Here is a 20,314-nt window from a genome sequence, read left to right on the forward strand (position 1 = left end):
GTTTTAAAAGTAGAATACAATGATCCACACAAATATGCCTTGACATTGCGTGGTTTTCCTTTTACTTTGCAAACTAACACGGTCGGCCATTTATGGGAGTCAAAATTTTGACTCTCATAAATGGCCGACCGTGTTAGTCGACGAGGTAAAAGCAAAACCGCGCAATTTCAAGGCATGTTTGTGTGGATCATTGTATTCTACTTTTAAACATCTTTCCAATCATATGCATTTATAACAAACGGTTACAAACGCTTTTCAAATACCAACTCGACCGATCCAAGGCCACGTGTTCCTTTAATGATGGCTTGAAACTTATAATCTATAACTAAAACTCATTGTTATGTAAGTTGTACATGCACATGGAAAAGCTCCACTAAAGAATTTCTGAGTTTAACTACAAAAACCCTGGAAAGTATACAATGCCCTTTTGAGTGAGTGGGTGTTTTACTTGTACTGAGTCATTAAAGGCATTGGACACTATTGGTAATTACTCAAAATAATTATCGTCATAAAACCTTTCTTGATTACGAGTAATGGGGAGAGGTTGATGGTATAAAACATTGTGAGAAACAGCTCCCTCTGAAGTGACATAGTTTTCAAGAAAGAAGTAATTTTCCACGAGTTTGATTTCGAGACCTCAAGTTTAGAATTTGAGGTCTCGAAATCAAGAAAGCACACAACTTCGTGTGACAAGGGTGTTTTTTTCTTTCATTATTATCTCGCAACTTCGACGACCGATTGAGCTCTAATTTTCACAGGTTTGTTATTTTATGTATATATTGAGATACACCAACTGTGGAGGCTAGTCTTTGACAATTACCAATAGTGTCCACTGTCTTTAATCTGAATGGATGAGCAGCTAATCTTCCTGAGCAGTCAGGTGTGAGCTGCCCAAAATAATGAGGATTTGATCTGGCAATCTTTGTTGGAGCTTTCCTGTATTGTCACTATAATGTGAACAAATAAATCATTTGGTACTTACATGAATAACTTCATATTTTATTGATTCGACATTGTCTGATGACCATCTGGGTATGAAGTAGTACCGCATGAATTTGTTGTATATATTTTGCTTGCGGTGCTGAAATAATAAAGAAATAATCTTCAAGTCACTACTCCTTACGATGTTATGTTGATGTTTTAGTTTGGCTGAGTTACTGTTTTGAATTCCTTGATGATTTCACAAGCACAGAATAATTCACAACAAGACAAGTCTAAGTCAAGACAGTTTCAACGAAGGTTACATTCAAGTAAAAATATACCAAAATCAATTTGACGTTTGGTTTCAAGCCTGAAAACAAACTTGCTGATGGTGTCAATGCCTTGAGGAGCTTTTCAGACTTTCCTGTTCAATGACACTACATGGTAGCAGATTTCCACTTTTGTTCAAAGATTGAGGTTTGAAAGGGTCAAACTAATTCAAAAATGATCTTTCCAACAATAGTGTTATTGGAATTTTATTGCAATTTTTCATTTCACTTTTTCCCAGTCATGCAAACATCCTGCAGCGACATGCATAAACTAAACAAAACTTTAAACAAACATTAAAATAATTCTGAAAGGATTCCAATGAATCAGACAATAAAAAATTAAAAAAACATGTTGAGTATTCACAGCAATCTGTTCTTGAAGTAAATCAAAAATAACACTGTTACAGTTTGTGTACACACTAATAATTTGTTTGTTCATTAGGCAATCACAGGCCTGATGCTTTAGTATTTAAATAACAAGGGCACCAAGGCGTTTTCTCCTTGGTAAAGGGCACCTCTTTGAGGCACCAAGGCAATGGACCAGGGGCAATCTCTGTAAAGTACCAGGCATGTAATCAAATTATTCGCTGTGGAACTAACTTGAAGCATGTTTGATACTGCGATAGGTATTTGGTTCACCAACAAAAAGTATCAGTTTATCAGTAAATAAAGATAGAAAATAAATAACATTTACTCTTTTTTATTAAACATACACATGTTGTTAAGTTTTTTTTATACTAATTCTGACCAAAGTGAAAAGTCATAAATACATTCACTTAAAAAGTGTGCAAAACAAAATGCTCATTCATTTGTGTTGTGTACGTAGTTCTTAAAAAAATGAAATGATCAGGGCTCATATTCATGGCTCTGCTTAACATAAGCACCTTAATGTACTCCACGAGGCATTCTTCACTTTCATTGCTTGCACAGAAATTTGGTGCTGGCACAGTAAGCAGGGAATGGTGATTGTCAGCGCAAATTTTGGCGGTAAGCAAAAATGAAATTGTGCCCTGGTCTACATAGCAACAACGTTACACCTTTGACCTACTACACTGTTTGTATTTTGCCTAACATTAACACAAAAACCAAATCTTAAAAACTTTTTACTTTTAAATGGAATGTCCAAGTACTGGAAAAGACTGCATTATAAAAAAAGCTTTACAACTTCTTCAAAACCTTCTCGAATCCTTCTGTTCCACTCAATTAATTTTGCTTTAACACACAAGTGTTTTTCTCCAAGTGAATTTGAACATTATCTTTGTCACAGAGATATCAACACTTCAAAAATGTTTGCCGTGAACCAGTTTGCCTCTGAATTTAAAACCATTTTCCGGCTACCTGTTAGGACCATTTTTAGTTAAAAATCACCTTTTTTTCTCTGGCCATTGTTGTGTCAATGAAACTAAGTTTGGACACTCATATAACCCCCTCCCCTTTCCAAAATGAACTGAGTGTACTGGATTCTTTTATTTGTTCACAAATTGTTTGGTTCGTGAAAACAGTGACGAAATGATGAGGAAAGTTTACCTTTTTGCTTGGTGGTGTTGTACAGTGTAGGCACAATGTTATCATCTTCATTGTCACTAAGACTCTCAGAGTCACCGTGATAACTGCTGTTTGCTTTATGTTCAGGAATACTTTCTGTTAACCCAGTGCCCAAGCTTTTAGAGCTCATACCCAAAATGCACCATCAAGTGGTAAATAATACAGAAATTTGATTGGGTGTAGTTGCACAAGTTTGCAGAATGTTGGAAATGGTTTAAATGGGGTGAAACTGCAGGCAACAAATAAAACTTGTGTTTTTTGTATCAAAGTTGTGACTATGCTGTGAAGTTACACTGAAGCAGCTCCGAAGAGATGATGATTTAAATTTGACTTTGCTTTCGGAGTCTATCACAGTATACATGTACACACCTGGGCCCAATTTCAATCAGCACAACAAAATTACGCTCACCAAACTTGCAACAAAATTACGCTTACCAGACTACGTTTGCATACTTTTGTTGTGTTCAATGAAATAGGGCCCAGGTGATTACCAGCAAAAATACTATGGCACATGTATAATTTGTGACTGGTATCCTGCTCATGTTCGATTAGCAGCAAATCACTAAGCAATATTTTCTGCTTTTAGGCACTGCACACCTTCGATACATGTCAAGGACTAGTATTCACACTTGGTTAACCCAACATATTTATGCAAAAAATAACAAACCAATGAAAATTTGGGCTTTACTTTGTGTGCTTCTAGATGCATAACAAAAGACTTCAGCTGAAGTCTTTTATAAGTCATAATAAAAGACTTCAGCTGAAGTCTTTTTTACAGCTGAAGTCTTTTATTATTTGAATGAGAAGTTACTTTTTGCTCAAAAACTATGTTACTTCAGAGGGAGCCGTTTCTCACAATGTATTATATTATCAACAGCTCTCCATTGCTCGTTACCAAGTAAGTTAGTAAGTTATGCCAACAATTATTTTGAGTAATTACCAATAGTGTCCAGTGCCTGTAAGCAGCTCTATGAAATTGGCCTGAGGCTTGAAACTAACCCTGACAGTCCTTTAATCTGAGTCGTCATCATCTGTGTCTTCACATAAGACCACAGCAGCAGGGGCTGCTTGAGTAGGCTGGGAGGACTGACTCTTCTGTTGTGATGGACCAAAGAACATCGACTTGAACTGAAATAAATAGAAACATATAAACATGAAAGCTACATCTTTGTATCAAACAACAAGACGTCTACAAATTAAAAGCTGAGACCGTGTCTGAAGTGATGGCTACAGCTACTTTGACAATTGGGGATAAAGTTATGGCTACAGCTAGATTTCCGCATCATCATGCGTTGATATATTTATTGGAGGCCCTCAGCAACCCCTTTAGCAATTGTGTTAGCTGTAGCTGTAGTTGCCAATTTGGATAAGGCCTAACTTAAAAAAAAGAGAAAACAACTGACCAACCAATGTGCATACAGCCCATTATTTCATCATGAACTAAGGATTATAAGCTTTTCATTGATTTCTTTGATACATTTCTATGATAAAAAAAGTTGCATCCCCTTAAGGTGTTCCCCTGGCTGCCCTGACCATCATCAGCAGCTTGATTGCTTTCTGTCCCTTCGAACGTATTCATAGCTTTAGTTGTTAGTCAACCCTTTGGTGCAGAGATAAAATTTTTTTAAAGCAAAAAAAGAACATGTTTAACCGTGTTTATCTTAAAAATTTTCAATAGCACCCCCTGTTGAAATGTTGAACCCCCAAACGAAAGCTCAACAACCGCTCTAAACAACCAAACGAGGGCGGAATATAGGGGGGATGTAGTTTTTAAGGTATGACTGTTTTTAAAAGTCAAATTTTACGTGTTTTTGGTGGTTACACAAATCCTAGAAAAACTTGAATTTTCCAGACAGTCCTTTCTCAGTCAACTGGACTCTTACTGAATAAAATATTGACTAACCAAACACACATAATTGGCAACTGATTTTAAAAGCTGCTGTTCCAAGGTTTTACCATCACCTACAGTTTTGAACACCAGGGATAAGGTATGATGCATTTTGGGGTCAAACCACACAAGAAATACAACAGCAAATGCCCCCACCACCCACATGATGAACTGGACTGGGTTCATTTATTTGTTTACACAATCCTTGCTTTGTGTTAACAGTGGCAAAGATGGAATACCAGCTTAGGAAAGTTTACCTTTTTGCTTGGTGGTGTTGTAGGCACAATGTCATCATCTTCATTGTCACTCATATGAACCGAGTCACCAAGATGACTGCTGTTTGCTTCATGCTGATCATTGTTACCTGGCTTATTACTCTCCTCTACATTGACAAGCTGAGTCCTATGAGGTTGTTTTGCATGAGTTCTTTCCTGATGTTGTACATGTACTTGGTTTTGGTTGAGTTCTGGGAATAGGCTTGGTCTGTTGGATGGTTTTGGCAATGAGTGTACAGGAAGGACTGGGCTGCTGGAACCCCTGACTGGAACGTTACTGTGGGATTGTCTATCTGGTCGCCGCTCAGTGGATGCTGTGCACACAAAAAATCAACTCATTATTCATATTGGCTAAAAGTAATAATAATAAATAATAATAATAAATATTCAAATATTAGTGGCTTGTTAAAGCGCTCATACACGTATCCATCCCTCAGTGACACTCATGGCGCTTCAACATTCAGCATTTTTCTGCAAGGTATTGTGGAGCTACATGGGGTGTCATGGCCGAGTGGATAAGAGCACCGAACTCAAGCTCTGATGCTTCTGTTCAGCAGAGTGTGGGTTCGAATCCAGGTCGTGACACTTGTGTCCCTGAGCAAGACACTTAACTATAATTGCTTCTCTCCACCCAGGGGTAAATGGGTACCTGTGAGGGCAGAGATGGTTCTTGTGATTGGTTTAGCCATGTAGCGCATATAATTGTCGCACAGGCTGTATACTCCCCAGGGAGCTGAGATGGTTTAAGGAATGATTTAAGGCCCAGTGACCAGGGGTAATAATGTCGGAAGCGCTTTGAGACACCCCGTGAAAAAGCGCTGTATAAAAACCGTGTATTATTATTATTATTGAAGTATGAGACCAACTCGTTTAGATAGCACAATGAAATGGTTGTCATATGCTGTGGCGCAATATGCAGCCAAGCAGACCAGACACACCAGGGTGCACCCCTTCTCTTTTTGATACCTGCACTGGGTTCTTCCACGTTCTTTTCACAACACTCAGAGCCAACGGCTTTACACGTACGTCCCAACCAGTACTCCAACAACCCACACTCTGCTGATCAGAAACACCAGTCCGGTGTTCTTATCCGTTAAGCCATGAAACGCCATAAATCAACTCATCATTCGTATCGGAAACTGCGGTTAAACTTCAGTTGGTAAAGTTATTGCATCAAATCGTTTAAGTAACTATTATTACCAATTACTTGTAATTGATATGGTGCAAGCAAACAATATCTATTTCACTCTATCTTTAATCATTTGTTTATCTATTTGTTTGTTCACTTATTTATTTAATTTTTTTAATTACTTATTATTTTATTTATTTTTGGGGTTCTTGATAGGGATTAGGTTTACATTGTAGTACACTATCAAGAGTTTGTTCGTCTGTTTGCTTGTTTGTTTAGATGATTTTCTAAGAAAACTTGGCAGCTCCCACAAGGGGATATGAATGCAAAGCTGTAAACAGCCAGCTTTTCTCATACAAATATTGGTTAAATGTCTATGATAATGAATTTCACAAATATGAAAAAAACACAATTCAGTAACTACACGTGACAATACTTATTCCAGTCATTGTGAAATAAGCGGTTAGTTTGGTGGCATTCGACCCATAACCTTGTGGGCAGGTGGGTTTAAGTGTAAGGCAGTGTAAAGCCCGGTTCATACTTCCTGCGAATGCGAATGCGAAGCAAATCTTGACGTCACAAGTTCGCAACGAACAATTCGCAGCAGTTGAACTCAGCTCTACTCCCTTGCGAATAATCGCTGCGAAAGGAGGGTGTGACGTCAAATTCACGTCAAATTCGCTTCGCATTCGCGATTGCATGAAGTATGAATATAACGAATGGACCACGGTTTGCAATGCGACTGCACAGATGCAAATGGTATGTAACTTATTTAATATTAATAAAAATTGTTTACCCATACACCGATGTGCGTTCACTGTATACTCAGTACTGACCCGAGTCCTGTGAATGACCCTTGCAACTCTGGAGCAGTGTCTTACCAACTAGACTGGGCAGCTCGAATCCTATGTTTTGGTAGCGAGTAGTGCAAAGATATATATTCGCATTAATTTTAAGGTCTATTGTATGTAACTTACTTGATGGCTTGTTCCAATGGTTGTTCTTCTGCATATTCAAGTCATTAGGGAATTCAACTTCACTTGTTTGGTTGATAGCTGTACTCCTGGCTTTCCTGTGAATAAAATTAGGCAACAGGTTAGCTCAGTAGTTCCTTTCCCCGACTTCAACCTCTATGGAACCGGGTTCAAATCCCACCTCAGACCAGAGCCTTGCATGTAGATTAAGTTTTTAGTATCTATGTACCTGATTGAGTGGGTTTCCCATTTTGGGGGTTTTCCTTCCATATCTTAAGTACTTTTTGTACATGTAGGACAAAAACACAATATTCACAGATTTACATTAAACTTACACAGTTTGAAGATTATGATAGTAGAAAGCTTCCCTGAAAATATTAGTTACTGAGATGCTGTAGTTTTTGAGAAATGAGTAAAACAATGTCATAAAAATAATTTTCGCCTCAGTGATCATAAATCATTTTAGCATGTCAAAATGTATTTTCATGAGATTGATTTACCGGTATTCATTTTTTTTTTAAACTACAGCACCTCAGCAAGTAATATTTTAAGTAAGTTTTCTACTATCAATATCTTCAAACGGTATAAGTTTAATGTGTGGACCTTGTGTTTTGTGTTACAAAAAGTACCCAAATCCTTTAAACTTTGTATTTCTACTTGTTTTCTATTCATCCTGTTAATGGCCCTAATTGTGCTGTAGTACATGTACATGTATGTGTAATAAATAAATAAAGTTACAAAATGCTCCAATTGCCAACATCAGAAAACTTATACTTTAACTTAAATTAACTTAACTTAAATGTATTTATAAAGTGCTTTAACACTGTTTCATAGCGCTGTACAGGCAAAAAACATTAAAATGCAGGATAAAAACATGAGCAGTAATAGCAATATGGTTTAAAAGTACACTCTAACAGTTTAAAAATAAGCAAAAGAAATGAGTAAAAAATTGCAATACAAACATTCATATTATATACAAAAAGTACAACAAAAATAAACGTCAGGCAGGACCCAGAGGAAATCAACCCCACAACCAATATAAAAAAAGGAGACAAATTGAATATAAGAGTAAGATCTCCTCTGCGACCGCAAAATGCACACACTACAAAAACTCGAAGGTATTACAACAGTCCAATGCAGGAGCTTCTGTGATTTGCCTATGATTCACTCAGTGTAACCTTTGACGACTAATTCATTGTGTAATGATAACATCTAAGTCAACATAAATACATATCTCAAATTACTCTTCTCAAAAAATAATATCATATACAAAATACACCGATGTATGTTAGCACTGTATACTCAGTACTTAACCAAGTTCTGTGAAGAAAAAAAAAAATCCATTTCCAAGAATTAATAACTTTCAATAACCTATCTTTCTGAATAAATGTATAAACCAAAGTCTTGAGTACCTTGTTGGTAGATACGCACGCTGTATAAGACTTCGATACTATTATTATTATTTATTGCTGTAATTACCTGTGTGATTTGTCGCCGTCGCCTGTATGCCTTCTACTTAATGTAGAACTGACTGACCCAGCTTGCTTCTCAAGTACCCTGTACAATTCATACATAGAAATCAAACTTACTTACTGTAAACAAATGGACTTGGTCCACTAGTCACAAATGGTAATGAAGAGTGGGTATGAATGCAATGGACTAAAGTTGTCTTTGGTGAGAAAAGGGTCTAAAGGGACAAACTGCTTTGGATCGATCAAGTTAGTCCATGAAAAGTGTTTGTTATAAAATGCATATGGTTAGAAAGTTGTTGGAAAAGTAGAATACAACGATCCACACAAACACGCCTCGAAATTGCATAGTTTTCTTTATGAACTAACAGAACACGCCAATATGTGGAGTCAAGTTTTGACTCCATAATACAGTCGACTGTGTTTTGGGAAAAACCACGCAATTTGTTAGGCAAATTTGTGTGGATCATTATATTCTACTTTTAATATCTTTCTAACCATATCGATTTCATAATAAACGGTTTCAAATGCTTTTCATGGACCAACTTGACCAATCCAAGGCAATGTGTTCCTTTAATGTGATGATTGGTGACAAGGTTTGGAACCAGGTTTCACTTATGCCATGAGATTGTTCCAAAGTTCAACAGCAGAGTGTGAAAAGACGTGTTTGCAATAAGGTAATCTGGACATGTGAGTGTTAAGCCAAGTTATATTGAAAGAAGAACGGAGTCCTTGACGGTGGCTTTGGCGAAGAGAAGAGGGAGCAATGCTGTTCAAACATTCAAAAACATGTGTGTCTCCATGGGAAGCCAAAATATGTTTATATCTTCCAGTATATGCAAATCCAACAATAAGATGCTCCAACTAGAGGGTGGTATAAAAAGTTATAACCTACTCCGAGTTTTCAAATTGCATTCGCATATTGTGAGTGTCAATGCATCCATTCCTCATACGGACAATGCAAAAACTACATTCTTAACTTCGTGCGTTGCACGTGAAACTGGAAGATAAATTCGTTATAACACGCGCGCTCGTGGAATACGGAAAATTATAGTGCATCTGCGTCCCATATCCAACTCGGCCTTTTGCCTCGTTGGATATGGTATGCAGAAGCGCTTTTCAGCCGAGTTGGATATGGGACGCAGACGCGCTATATTTTTTCATATTCCACTCGCGCTTGTGGGATAACTCATAATATTTCAAACTTGAGGGGTTCTAGCAAGGCATTCTGAGAAAGAAAGAAAAATGTTGCAGCAAGATGGTACACCACTGAGAAGGAGGTTGGTGTAAACTGACCTTTGACTAGCTTGATGAAGACTCTTCTTCTGCGATGAACCTTGACTCGATGGAAGATCAGCTAATGTTGCTAAGACAAAGGTTGCTTCTAGTGTCTGCTCCAACTCCATTGCAAAAACAACAGGCCTAAAAAAACGGAATAAAAGTTTCCAGTTTGAAAGATTGTAGGTGGCCTTCAACACTGTATGCATAATGTATGAAGGTTCTTCTCTCTTTTGTTATATTAAGTCAACTTTGGTTAATCAAAAGCTTATCTATCTACTAGGTCCACTCCTTGAAGGCAGGGCATACTTTTGGTAACTCAAAAACCAGTATCCTCACTTGGTGTATTGCAACAAATGCACAAAACAACAAATCAGAGAACATTTTGGGCCCAATTGGTCATCTGATTTGCCAGAAAATAATGAAAGAAAAAACACCCTTGTTGCAGGAGACTTGGTTGAAACTTTTTCTTTAAAACTACAGAGGGGGTTGTTTCCAACAATGTTTTATAATAACAAAAGCTCTCAAGAGCTCTCGACCAAGTAAATTTTCGTGGTCATTAATTTTTGGAGCATTTACCAAAGGTTTATCCTCTCTTGAATGTATAGAGCAATCACAAACCAACAATGACTTGCATTAAAGGCCAAATAAATTTCCTAACTTGACATTTTGTGTGTCTGAATGAATACCTAATCATCTTTGCTTGACTGAGTTTTCATTCACAGAGACCTAACCGATGATTGTCATTGAATGATCAAAATAAGATTAGAAACACAACGTGCTCCAGATATTTCATTTGTTAAACCTTGCTTCTGAAAGCACTTACTTTCCAGTTGACTCAAAGTGGAGAGAAACTGGCAACCCTGCAGCATCGGCAAAAGTCAAGATAGCCTAAATGAGAACAAACAAAGAAACGGATATCAAATTATGCTGAGCTATACAAACAGGCCTTGCACTGAAGCTTTCTTTTTGAGAAGCCAACCAGGCTAGTCAATATAGGATTTGAGGCATTGTGTGGTGAGATATCAATATATATTTGGTTTGCGGTAACACCATGTGTGTATCTACTTGCCAGGTAGAGTTTGTTCTTAGAGAACTGTCCTTTATTCTACTACCACGGAGTAGATTTATCGGATGATCGGGAGGCTTCTCAGTTCTGAAAAGAACTGTCCTGCTTTTTAACAACTACCTGGGCGGACGGTACATGTATAAAAAATTAGTTGGGACTACTACAATGTACTTTTGCTTTAAGGATCGTAATTAACTGTACTGCCGCGGAGTCAGTTCTTGAATTGGTCTCAACGTTTCCACTAGCTTGCTCTAGTCATCCTCAGGCTAGTGCACTTTTTATACTTGCTCCAGGAAGTTTTAGTAGTCCAGATTTCAAACATACTATTGTCATCAATGTATCTTTCTCTGCGATTCTTTTGGCCGATCTCAATTATGTTTGTTTTATATGAAAAAAAATTCAATAAGAACTTTTTAATTACTTATTCTGCTATAAAACAATTTCTTTAAAAAATTGCCTTTAAAGGGAAGGTACACGTTTGGTAATTACTCCAAACAAATGTTAACTTAAAAACTGACTTGGTAACGATCATTGGAGAGCTTTTGATAGTATAAAACATTGTAGGAAACAACTTCCTCTGAAGTAACGTAGTTTTTGAGAAAGAGGTCATTTCTCACTAAAATAATAAAACACTTCTAGCTTTAAGTCTTATTCTTGTCTGAAAGCACACAAAATTCATACAAGGGTGTTTTTTTCTTTCATCATTTTCTCGCAACTTCGATGACCGGTTGAGCCCAAATTTTCACAGGCTTGTTATTTTATGCTTATGGTGGCATGGATGGGATACACCAAGTGAGAACACTTGTCTTTGGCGATAACCAAACGTGTACAGTGCCTTTAAAGGAACGCTTTCTGTGTGTATGAATGTCTGCTTCAGGCTCCAGTGGTCAAGCAATGCGGTCACCAGGGCCAAATTTCCTAGCATGAAATGTCTTCCTTGATAAAAATAGGATTACCAACCAAATTTCAAAGTGATTTTCAAAAACAAGCAATATGCAACAAACAAAAGTTTGGTTGGTAATCCTGTTTTTATTAAGAAAGAAATTTCATGCTAAGAAAATTTGTGTGCTCAGCAACTCTATGAAATTGGGCCCTGCGTTTGTTTAGGCCTAAAAAAAATATGTTGGATTGCCCTATCCCGACCGACCGTAAAAGTAGCTAAATCTTGGTCGCGTTTTTTTTTTCTTCGTTTTTTTCCCCCACTTTTTTTACTTCCGATTTTGATTTCATGAATATTTTATGCTTTCAAAATGGTAGATTTGACACAAATATTAGTATTTTGCCGACTACTTACAAATTGTAGATCAATTTCCCTCACACACACGGATAGGGTGAGCCTGTGTCACACATCACACCACACGCCTGTTTATCCGACGTCATGCTTTCACAAGGAACCAGTCGAATACTCCATTGAACAACAAAGGGCGCTGCTGCCAGTAATGCCCATGTATGGTATCACTTGGTTATTGAACGGACGAAAAACATGGTGAATGAAATGATTCTTGGAAATTGTTTTTGAAGGAATTTGCCAAAATAAAGAAGCAAAAAGAGCGATTGAAGCGGGATGTATAAGATGATTAATACCTTGCTTGCTTGACAACTTGATCTTTCATGATATGTTTATGCGGTTTTGGGCGTTCTTTGACATCTAAAAAAACTATAAAAATAAAAAAAATCACGACCGACCCAAGCAAAAAATCGAGTTAAAGGGCATTCCAACATATTTTTTGTTTAGGCCTTATTACAAAACAATTTGATAACGAAAGGGTTAAGCAGACCCATGAAGTAGAGCCATGATAGTTTTGAGTGATTATGATATGATGGTCTCTTACTCTTAGTTCTTTCAGGCAGAAGGTGATCTCAGCATCCACACCAATGGTATAGTCTTCAAACTCACTGGGGCTGAGAAACATCTCAGAATGCACAACCTTATTGGGATCTAAGAACAATTCAAACAAAAACAAACAATCTAGTAATCAGCAGCTTGAAGACACTGGACACTATTGGTAATTGTCAAAGACCAGTCTTCGCAATGGACCCTTCCCATGAAATATGCTTATTACATTCACGCATGCATACAGACCCTGTTGGTTGGCAAACCAACATAGAGTTGTGCACTAAGCAGACGCGCAATCGCGTCTGCGTCACGCACCCATTAGCCATGTACAAAACAGCGCGATATTTCCTCATTTTGCCAACCAAAACGTTAGTGCGCACGCGCTATGTGCAATTTACATATTTCATAGGAAGGGTCTATTGGTGTAACTCAACATATGCATAAATTGGTCATCGAAGTTGTGAGATAATAATGGAAGAAAAAACACACTTGTTACACAAAGTTGTGTGCTTTCAGAAACTTAATTTCAGGACCTCAAAATCTAATTCTGAGGTATCGAAATCAAAGTCGTGGAAAATTCCTTCTTTCTCGAATTCAAAGGGAGCAGTTTCTCACAATGTTTTATACTATCAACAACTCTCCATTGCTTGTTACTAAGTAAGCTTTTATGCTTACAATTATTTTGAGTATAATTACCAATAGTGTCAACTGCCTTTAAAGGCAGGAATATATTTTAACACTTTGTCCATAATCTTAAAGGCAGTGGACACTTTTGGTAATTACTCAAAATAATTATTGGCATAAAACCGTTCTTGGTGACGAGTAATAGGGAGAGGTTGATGGTATAAAACATTGTGAGAAACGGCTCCCTCTGAAGTCATGGAAGTGGCATAGTTTTCAAGAAAGAAGTAAATTTCCACGAATTTGATTTCGAGACCTCAGATTTAAAACTTGAGGTCTCAAAATCAACCATCTAAACGCACACAACTTCGTGTGACAAGGGTTATTTTTCTTTCATTATTATCTCGCAATTTCGATGACTGATTGAGCTCAAATTTTCACAGCGTTGTTATTTTATGCATATGTTGAATTGAGATACACCAACTGTGAAGGCTAGTCTTTGACAATTACCAATAGTGTCCACTGCCTTTAACCACTTCATGTTTTGGGTGTCAACTTTTCTGTACTGACATGACTGACCTGCTGTGAACAGTTTATTACAACCGGACCAAACAAAGCACCCTCAATGGCAGCCGGATGGTTGACACAAATATCCACCTGCACATTCCATTGTGAAGCCTGCATAGGCAAGCACCTACTGCTAGGCTTTGTTTTACCCATACAAAAGACACAAGGTACTGGCATCACGCCTTGTAATATCCCCTTTCCGAGGATGTACATGTAGTGTAATCCACTGTTCAAGACCTTATTGTCTTGTTGTTATATGAATGTGGCGTACGAGAATGGACAGGCTGCCACCCACAGACATAAAGAACCTATAGACGGACAGCACCTATGGAAATCAACGTCCAGATACCGTAATTGTGACGGCACCAGACTATACCCCAAACCGTGGGCAAAATCTGTGAAAACGCAAGCAAAAACACGTGCAAAGCACTTGGGCGAGTGAAGAGATGACGGTGTGTTTTTAGGGTAAACAAATCACCAACGTCTAAGAAACAATGTAAGATCATTAGCTAGATACCTTTTCTGCCGTCAGTTGTTTGCTGTTTCTCCTCCTCTTTCTGAACTTTCTCCAAAACGATGAAAAGGCGCGTCGGTGCATGTTTTGCGCCGGGCGCTGATGACGCGTACCGCAAAGACTTACGTGCTACTGATACGCGATTGTTTGGTGTGCATTCGACGCGAGCGTACGCAACACAGAGGGCCTGCGTTTCAAAGCGAGTTTAGACTGGATTTTCCAGGAAAAAAAATTGTAAACGTGACATTTTAACAGTTCAACCTCAACGCCCAACACTTGCAAACAGTCATATGGATTAGTGAAGTGTTGTCTTACATATTAAGGCTACAATCCCGCATCGGGTCATTATCTCATGCAAAATATAATTAAGAAGGTGCGGGTACTGCCTCAGGTTATACCAAAACGTGTACTAAAAGCAGTGGGTCGCGCGTTAACTTCCGCCCACGGTTTGAGAAAGTACAAAATTACAGTTTGGCGCCCCCTACTGTCCGTCTATAGGTTCTTTATGTCTGTGCTGCCACCACTGTTTATCATCATATTCGGCTCAATGGGAGGCAAGTCAAAGCATTCCGAGATTCCAGCAAACCATGACAGATACATAATCTGCTGTGGCTCACATCCGAGGTTCTGCAACTCACAGAGAGTGCCTACTTTTAACATGTTTAAAAGCTATCTCACAACAGACCGTATTGAATAACCCCTTTTTGCTATGAACAGTCGCCATCTTGTAGGGCAAACCGTATGCGTGTCCAAACGCGTACATCATCGAAGCACGCAGCACGCATCATTCTTGGTTTGATTTCTACGGCACATCCACGCACGCACGCACACACAGACGCCATCTTGTAGGTCAGATATCTGAGCCGCGTGACGTCATATTCAATACGGTCTATACAACATTGTTATCTCTCCACTGTCAAGTCAGGGTTTTATTATGGCAATGGTATTTTCAAAGGAAAACGATTACTCCAGAAGCTCAACAGTTTTGCTGAAAACAATATCGTGGGTGGGCACAAAATTGTATTGAAATGAAAGCAGACTAAGATCATGCTATGTGCTCTCCAGTGTGCGCCCTTTGGTCTCATGGATTAATTTCCCTGTTAATTCAAGCCCTGTTTCATACCTGGTTCATCTTCAACATAATTCTTGAAAGTGACCTGTTGAGGGTTGACTGTCAGTGATATCTCCTCTTGTGCTGTTTGGAAACCACTAACAACATCGGCCAATGTTCTATAAAACAGACATGCACATCAAGTCATCCCAAAGTTACATGTACATGTACCTACTGCAAGTATTTACTACTACTACATGTATACCTCATACATATATTCATGACCGAGAGTCGAGTCATCATCACGTGCCAGGTGCTATTTTTCTATTTACTGAGCGCGCACGCGAGTATTCATGCACATGGTAAATGCACATGACAAGTAGAATATCACCCAGGCAGCCCGGGTGCTATTCTTCTTGTCATGCGCATTTATCCACATTTACCATGTGCGATCGGTCAGCCTGGGCGCTTTTCTATTTTTACGATGCGCTTTATGATCATGCTACTGTTTCGTACATACGCACGAACATCGCTCTAGCGACATCCAACACATGAGCAAACTTATCTTGGTTCAATCATTTTACTTCACAGTAGTCTCTTTCCCTTGCTCCAAACAACCGAATATGTATGAAGTGTACTAAAACAAATACAATATGGTTTCTTTCGGGTGACTAGTGGATGTGAGCTCCCTGCGGTATTGGAAGTTGACAAACTAGTTTGTCAACTTCCAAAACCTCAAGGGGAGCTAAATATTGACTAGTCGCCCTAAAACCATGTTATATTTGTATACTAACAATAACATACAAGGGTAAAAGATATTACTGACAAAAAGGACTGAAACTAGGTTCCAAATTCAGTACAGGAGATTTGTTGAAATTGTGTCATTTTAACCTGTTGGTAACTCCAGGGGTCGATTTCACAAAGAGTTAAGACTAGTCTCAACTAAAGTTAGGATTAGTTCAGTATGTTATTCCTCCTTACTTAGGACTAGCCTTCAGTATGTAATAGTTGGAAAGAGTTCTAAAAAGAGTTTAGTGATAAAGGTTAGATTTCACAATGAGTAAGGACAAGTCTTATCGCGAGTGAGTAACTCGTCCTAGCTTAGGACTAACCTTTGTTTATCTCCGAGGTCTAGCCCTAAGTTATGACTAATCCTAACTCTTTGTGAAATTGACCCCTAGACATTTTGGAATGGATGCTTTGTGGAACAGAATCCTTAGTGAGAATGAAGCAGATCAAATTGCATGATTTCTGAAGGAATTTACCAAAGTTGTTGTACTAGGCGGGCCCCCAAAGCAGTGAAGTTCAGATAAAAAAACTGAAATTCCTCATCCCCTGGTACAAATGACATCCTCTTGTGATCAAGCACTAGGGTTGTGCGTCTAGGTACAATGCATTACGTGTGCATTGCAATGCACACTAGTTTTGCTATTTGTTTTTAAACAAATTTGTGAAAACCATTTGAGTGTTTAAACATTTTGAATTGATTTCACGATGGTGCCCGTGCTGAATGTTGGATAGATGTTTATCTTGAAAAGGAAGAGAGAAAATTCAGGTTGTTTTGAACCCCTCACAAAAAAAAACTCGCCTTGCATTCGCAAAACACAAAATGCAGAGCCTGGACTTCTTGCAGACACAACAGCTTGACGGAAGAAAACAACAATCTTACATTTTACAGACGTTGCAACATGCGATTTCCAAGTTCAACTTGAATAATTTCATTATTGATTCAGCTTAAAGGAGAGAACTTACTTGGAATGAGCAATGATGTGATTAGGGCAGAGGTTCTTGGAATAAACTGCCTGCAACGATTCTGTCTCTTGATAAGTGAGATTGTAGGTCTTCACAATGCCTGAAAATAAACAAATCAAATGTGCTCTTTACATGTATGTCTGCAGTACAGTTTTAACTTACACATACACTTATAAAACCATAGGGGACTTCTGGGACACTAGATGATAGCAGAGACAGTCATTGAATGTGCTATTACAATTTGAATACACAATGTGCATGACTTACCATGTTTACAGTACAGTAGAAACACCAACCTACACTCCTTTAGATCGAGGTGCATCTGACATTTATCCACAGTTTTTTCCAATGTTGACAGAGACTTAAAGACAGACAGGCAAGACTGCAAATAAACAATATGAATAACCAATTATTTTACATAAAGTATATAATATAAAAAGTTTCTAAAAAAGCAAACAGGGAAATGCAAAATACATTATTTAAACTGTTTATTGGCTGCTTAATGATGTGTTCAACTTTCTGTGCTGTGTCGTGACCCAGTCATCTACTGCATTGGACTTGATTTGTGTAAATCATAATCATAGACGTTAAACCAATGTTTGTTTATATCCCTTTGTGGGAGTTTGCAGAGTTCCCTTGATGGGAAGATCATTCAAACAAACAAACAAACAAACAAACTGAAGGTCAGTTGGGTGGATGTTTGGCGTATGGGTTCAAATCCCGGTTTATGACACTAGTGCAGGCCAGTAATTTCATCTTTGAGAGGGCAAGGCCATAATTTGTCACCTTGGAAAAAAAGAAGAAGGGAAACCAGGGGGAACAAAGTGACATGACGTAGTAAGAAACAGGGAAAGATTGAGAATGAGGAGGGGGAGGGAGGGGAAACAACATGGGTGTGGAAAAGGCCATGGGTAAAACAACTAAAGGGCGACATGGGCACTGTACACATTTGGTAATTAATCAAAATATATATTAGCATAAAACATTACTTGGTAACAAGCAACGGCGAGCTGTTGATAGTATCAAACATCGTGAGAAACAACTCCCTCTGAAGTAACATATTTTTTTAGTAAGAGGTCATTTCTCACCAAAATAATAAAAGACTTCTGGCCATAAGCTTTTTATTCCTATCTGAAAGCACACTATTTTGTACAACAAGGGTGGGTTTTTTGTTCATCATTTTCTTGCAACTTCAATGACCAATTGAGTCCAAATTTTTCACAAGCTTGTTATTCAATATTAATGTTCAGGGATTATATACACCAAGTGAGAATACTGGTCTTTGACAATTACCAAATGTGTTCAGTGCCTTTAAGGAAGGGACGAGGAGTGGTTTCAGATAGTTGTTTGTATACCTTCATTGTGATTCTACAACGCAAACCGTCTTCTTCCTCCTGCTCCGATGATGTTCCATTTTCTTGTGCCTGGGACCATGTAGTGTAAGACAAGAAAAAGCTCGGAGCAAACACAAAACAGGCGTAGGCTGACCTTGATGAGTTAGCAGTCCTGAGAGCTAGCTGTGAAGAAAAGACAATAATAATAATAATAATAATAATATCATAGTCTTATACAGTTCATGTATCCACCATACAAGGTACTCAAGACGCTGAGTAACTACAAAATTTCAGAAAGATAAGTCATTGAAGTGATTCTGAGACCCAATTATATAGCACCTTATAAGGTATTACAAGGTGCTAAGGCGCATGCAGCAGCCACTGCCAGGAACTACGGGGCGAACCCCTTCTCTTTTCAATAAGTGCACTGGGTTCTTTAACATGCGTTACAAAACACATAGGACCAACGGCTTTACGTCCCATCTGAAGGACGAAGCAATGGTTAAGTGTCTTAACAAATTAATAAATATGCACACATCAAGGTGCACTAATCGCTTACCCCATTTTCTAGCGGCTCAATGTATAAATCTTCTCCAATCTTTGATAAACAGTGAATACTCCTTCCAAACACTAAACGGAGACAAAAGAGAAAAATACATTAATCACCATCACTGACGACTGTGCTGCTGTGAAACCAAAAAGATACATATTATTCTCTGCTTTAGCGAAGTGATATGATGGTTATAAACTTTATTTACTTTTTTATTATTAGTTTTTAAATAGAACTGATATTTTAAATTTTCATAACTTACCTAGGCCCTAAACTTTTTTCTTTTTTTATATACATGTATAATTTGCTTGCAAAAAAGTTTTTTTGAATAATTGTGTTAATGTGTGCTAACCAAGCTCCAACTTTTTTGTTAAAACATTTAGTTTACTTTAATTCATTGTCTGATTGTGTTGAGTCAGGATAGTCATTTATTTTACTTGTTTGTTTTGAAAAGGTATGCCCTATGTATCAGCATGATCAGGCTAATTGTTGTTGTTTTTTACTCTTTTTTTTTTTACTTGAGATTAATTGGTCGTCGAAGTTGCAAGATGATAATGAAAGAAAAAACACCCTTGTCACACAAAGTTTGTGTGCTTTCAGATGCTTGATTTCGAGACCTCAAAATCTAAATCTGAGCCTGCCCCTGAGCCTGAGGTGTCTTCCTCCATGGGGTGAGCTGAGCTGAGGTCTCGAAATCAAATTTCGTGGAAAATTACCTGTCTCAAAAACTATGTAATACTTCGGAGGGAGCCGTTCCAGATCCACCGTTTCTCACATTGCTTTATACTATCAACAGCTCTCCATTGCTTGTTACCAAAACCAAGTAAGTTTTTATGCAAACAATTATTTTTAGTAACTATTACCACGCAATACATACACACAATTACATGACAAAAGTGTCTACTGCCTTTTTACTTTATAAAAAGTAAACATACAAACATCATACCACGTCATATGATAATAAATAGTAAACAAGTCAACTTGACTGTCAAGCCAAGTTTATGCTTAAAAATATTAAAACATTGTTACAATGTTTCTCAAAATTTGCATAACAAAGATATATACCTTTAATGTTGCTTCCAGGTATCATGCACTTCATTATTTGCGTTTTCGATTTTCCTCGATGTTTTAGTTCAACCAGACGTGATTTATGTTTTGACATTAGCCGCCATCTTTTCAAGAGTTTCTTGCTAAGTTGCAGGTTGAATAAA

General features: G+C 37.9%; 1 protein-coding gene across 4 annotated transcripts; it reads right to left on the minus strand.

The window, feature by feature from the left end:
• Nucleotides 1–220: 220 nt before the first annotated feature.
• On the minus strand, nucleotides 221–20,280 carry LOC139938820 (cell cycle checkpoint control protein RAD9A-like). 4 transcript variants are annotated; one of them, XR_011786207.1, is made up of 14 exons: nucleotides 20,169–20,280; nucleotides 19,113–19,183; nucleotides 18,575–18,736; nucleotides 17,487–17,601; nucleotides 17,220–17,319; nucleotides 15,540–15,646; nucleotides 12,710–12,816; nucleotides 10,635–10,699; nucleotides 9,827–9,952; nucleotides 8,541–8,618; nucleotides 7,065–7,159; nucleotides 4,941–5,272; nucleotides 3,736–3,923; nucleotides 221–1,081 (listed from the first exon to the last, which is right to left on the minus strand). XR_011786207.1 is itself a non-coding variant. In XM_071934458.1 (14 exons), exons 1-13 carry the CDS (start codon nucleotides 20,263–20,265, stop codon nucleotides 3,807–3,809), a joined length of 1,572 nt encoding a protein of 523 aa, XP_071790559.1. In that variant the 5' UTR covers nucleotides 20,266–20,280; the 3' UTR covers nucleotides 221–1,081; nucleotides 3,795–3,806. The 4 variants fall into 4 exon arrangements, 2 of the variants coding, with proteins under 2 accessions (XP_071790559.1, XP_071790558.1); XR_011786206.1 differs by having other exon boundaries at nucleotides 221–2,341; nucleotides 3,236–3,923; XM_071934458.1 differs by having other exon boundaries at nucleotides 3,795–3,923.
• Nucleotides 20,281–20,314: the final 34 nt, after the last annotated feature.

The sequence above is a fragment of the Asterias amurensis genome, chromosome 6, assembly GCF_032118995.1.
Source record: "Asterias amurensis chromosome 6, ASM3211899v1".
Lineage (NCBI taxonomy): Eukaryota > Metazoa > Echinodermata > Asteroidea > Forcipulatida > Asteriidae > Asterias > Asterias amurensis.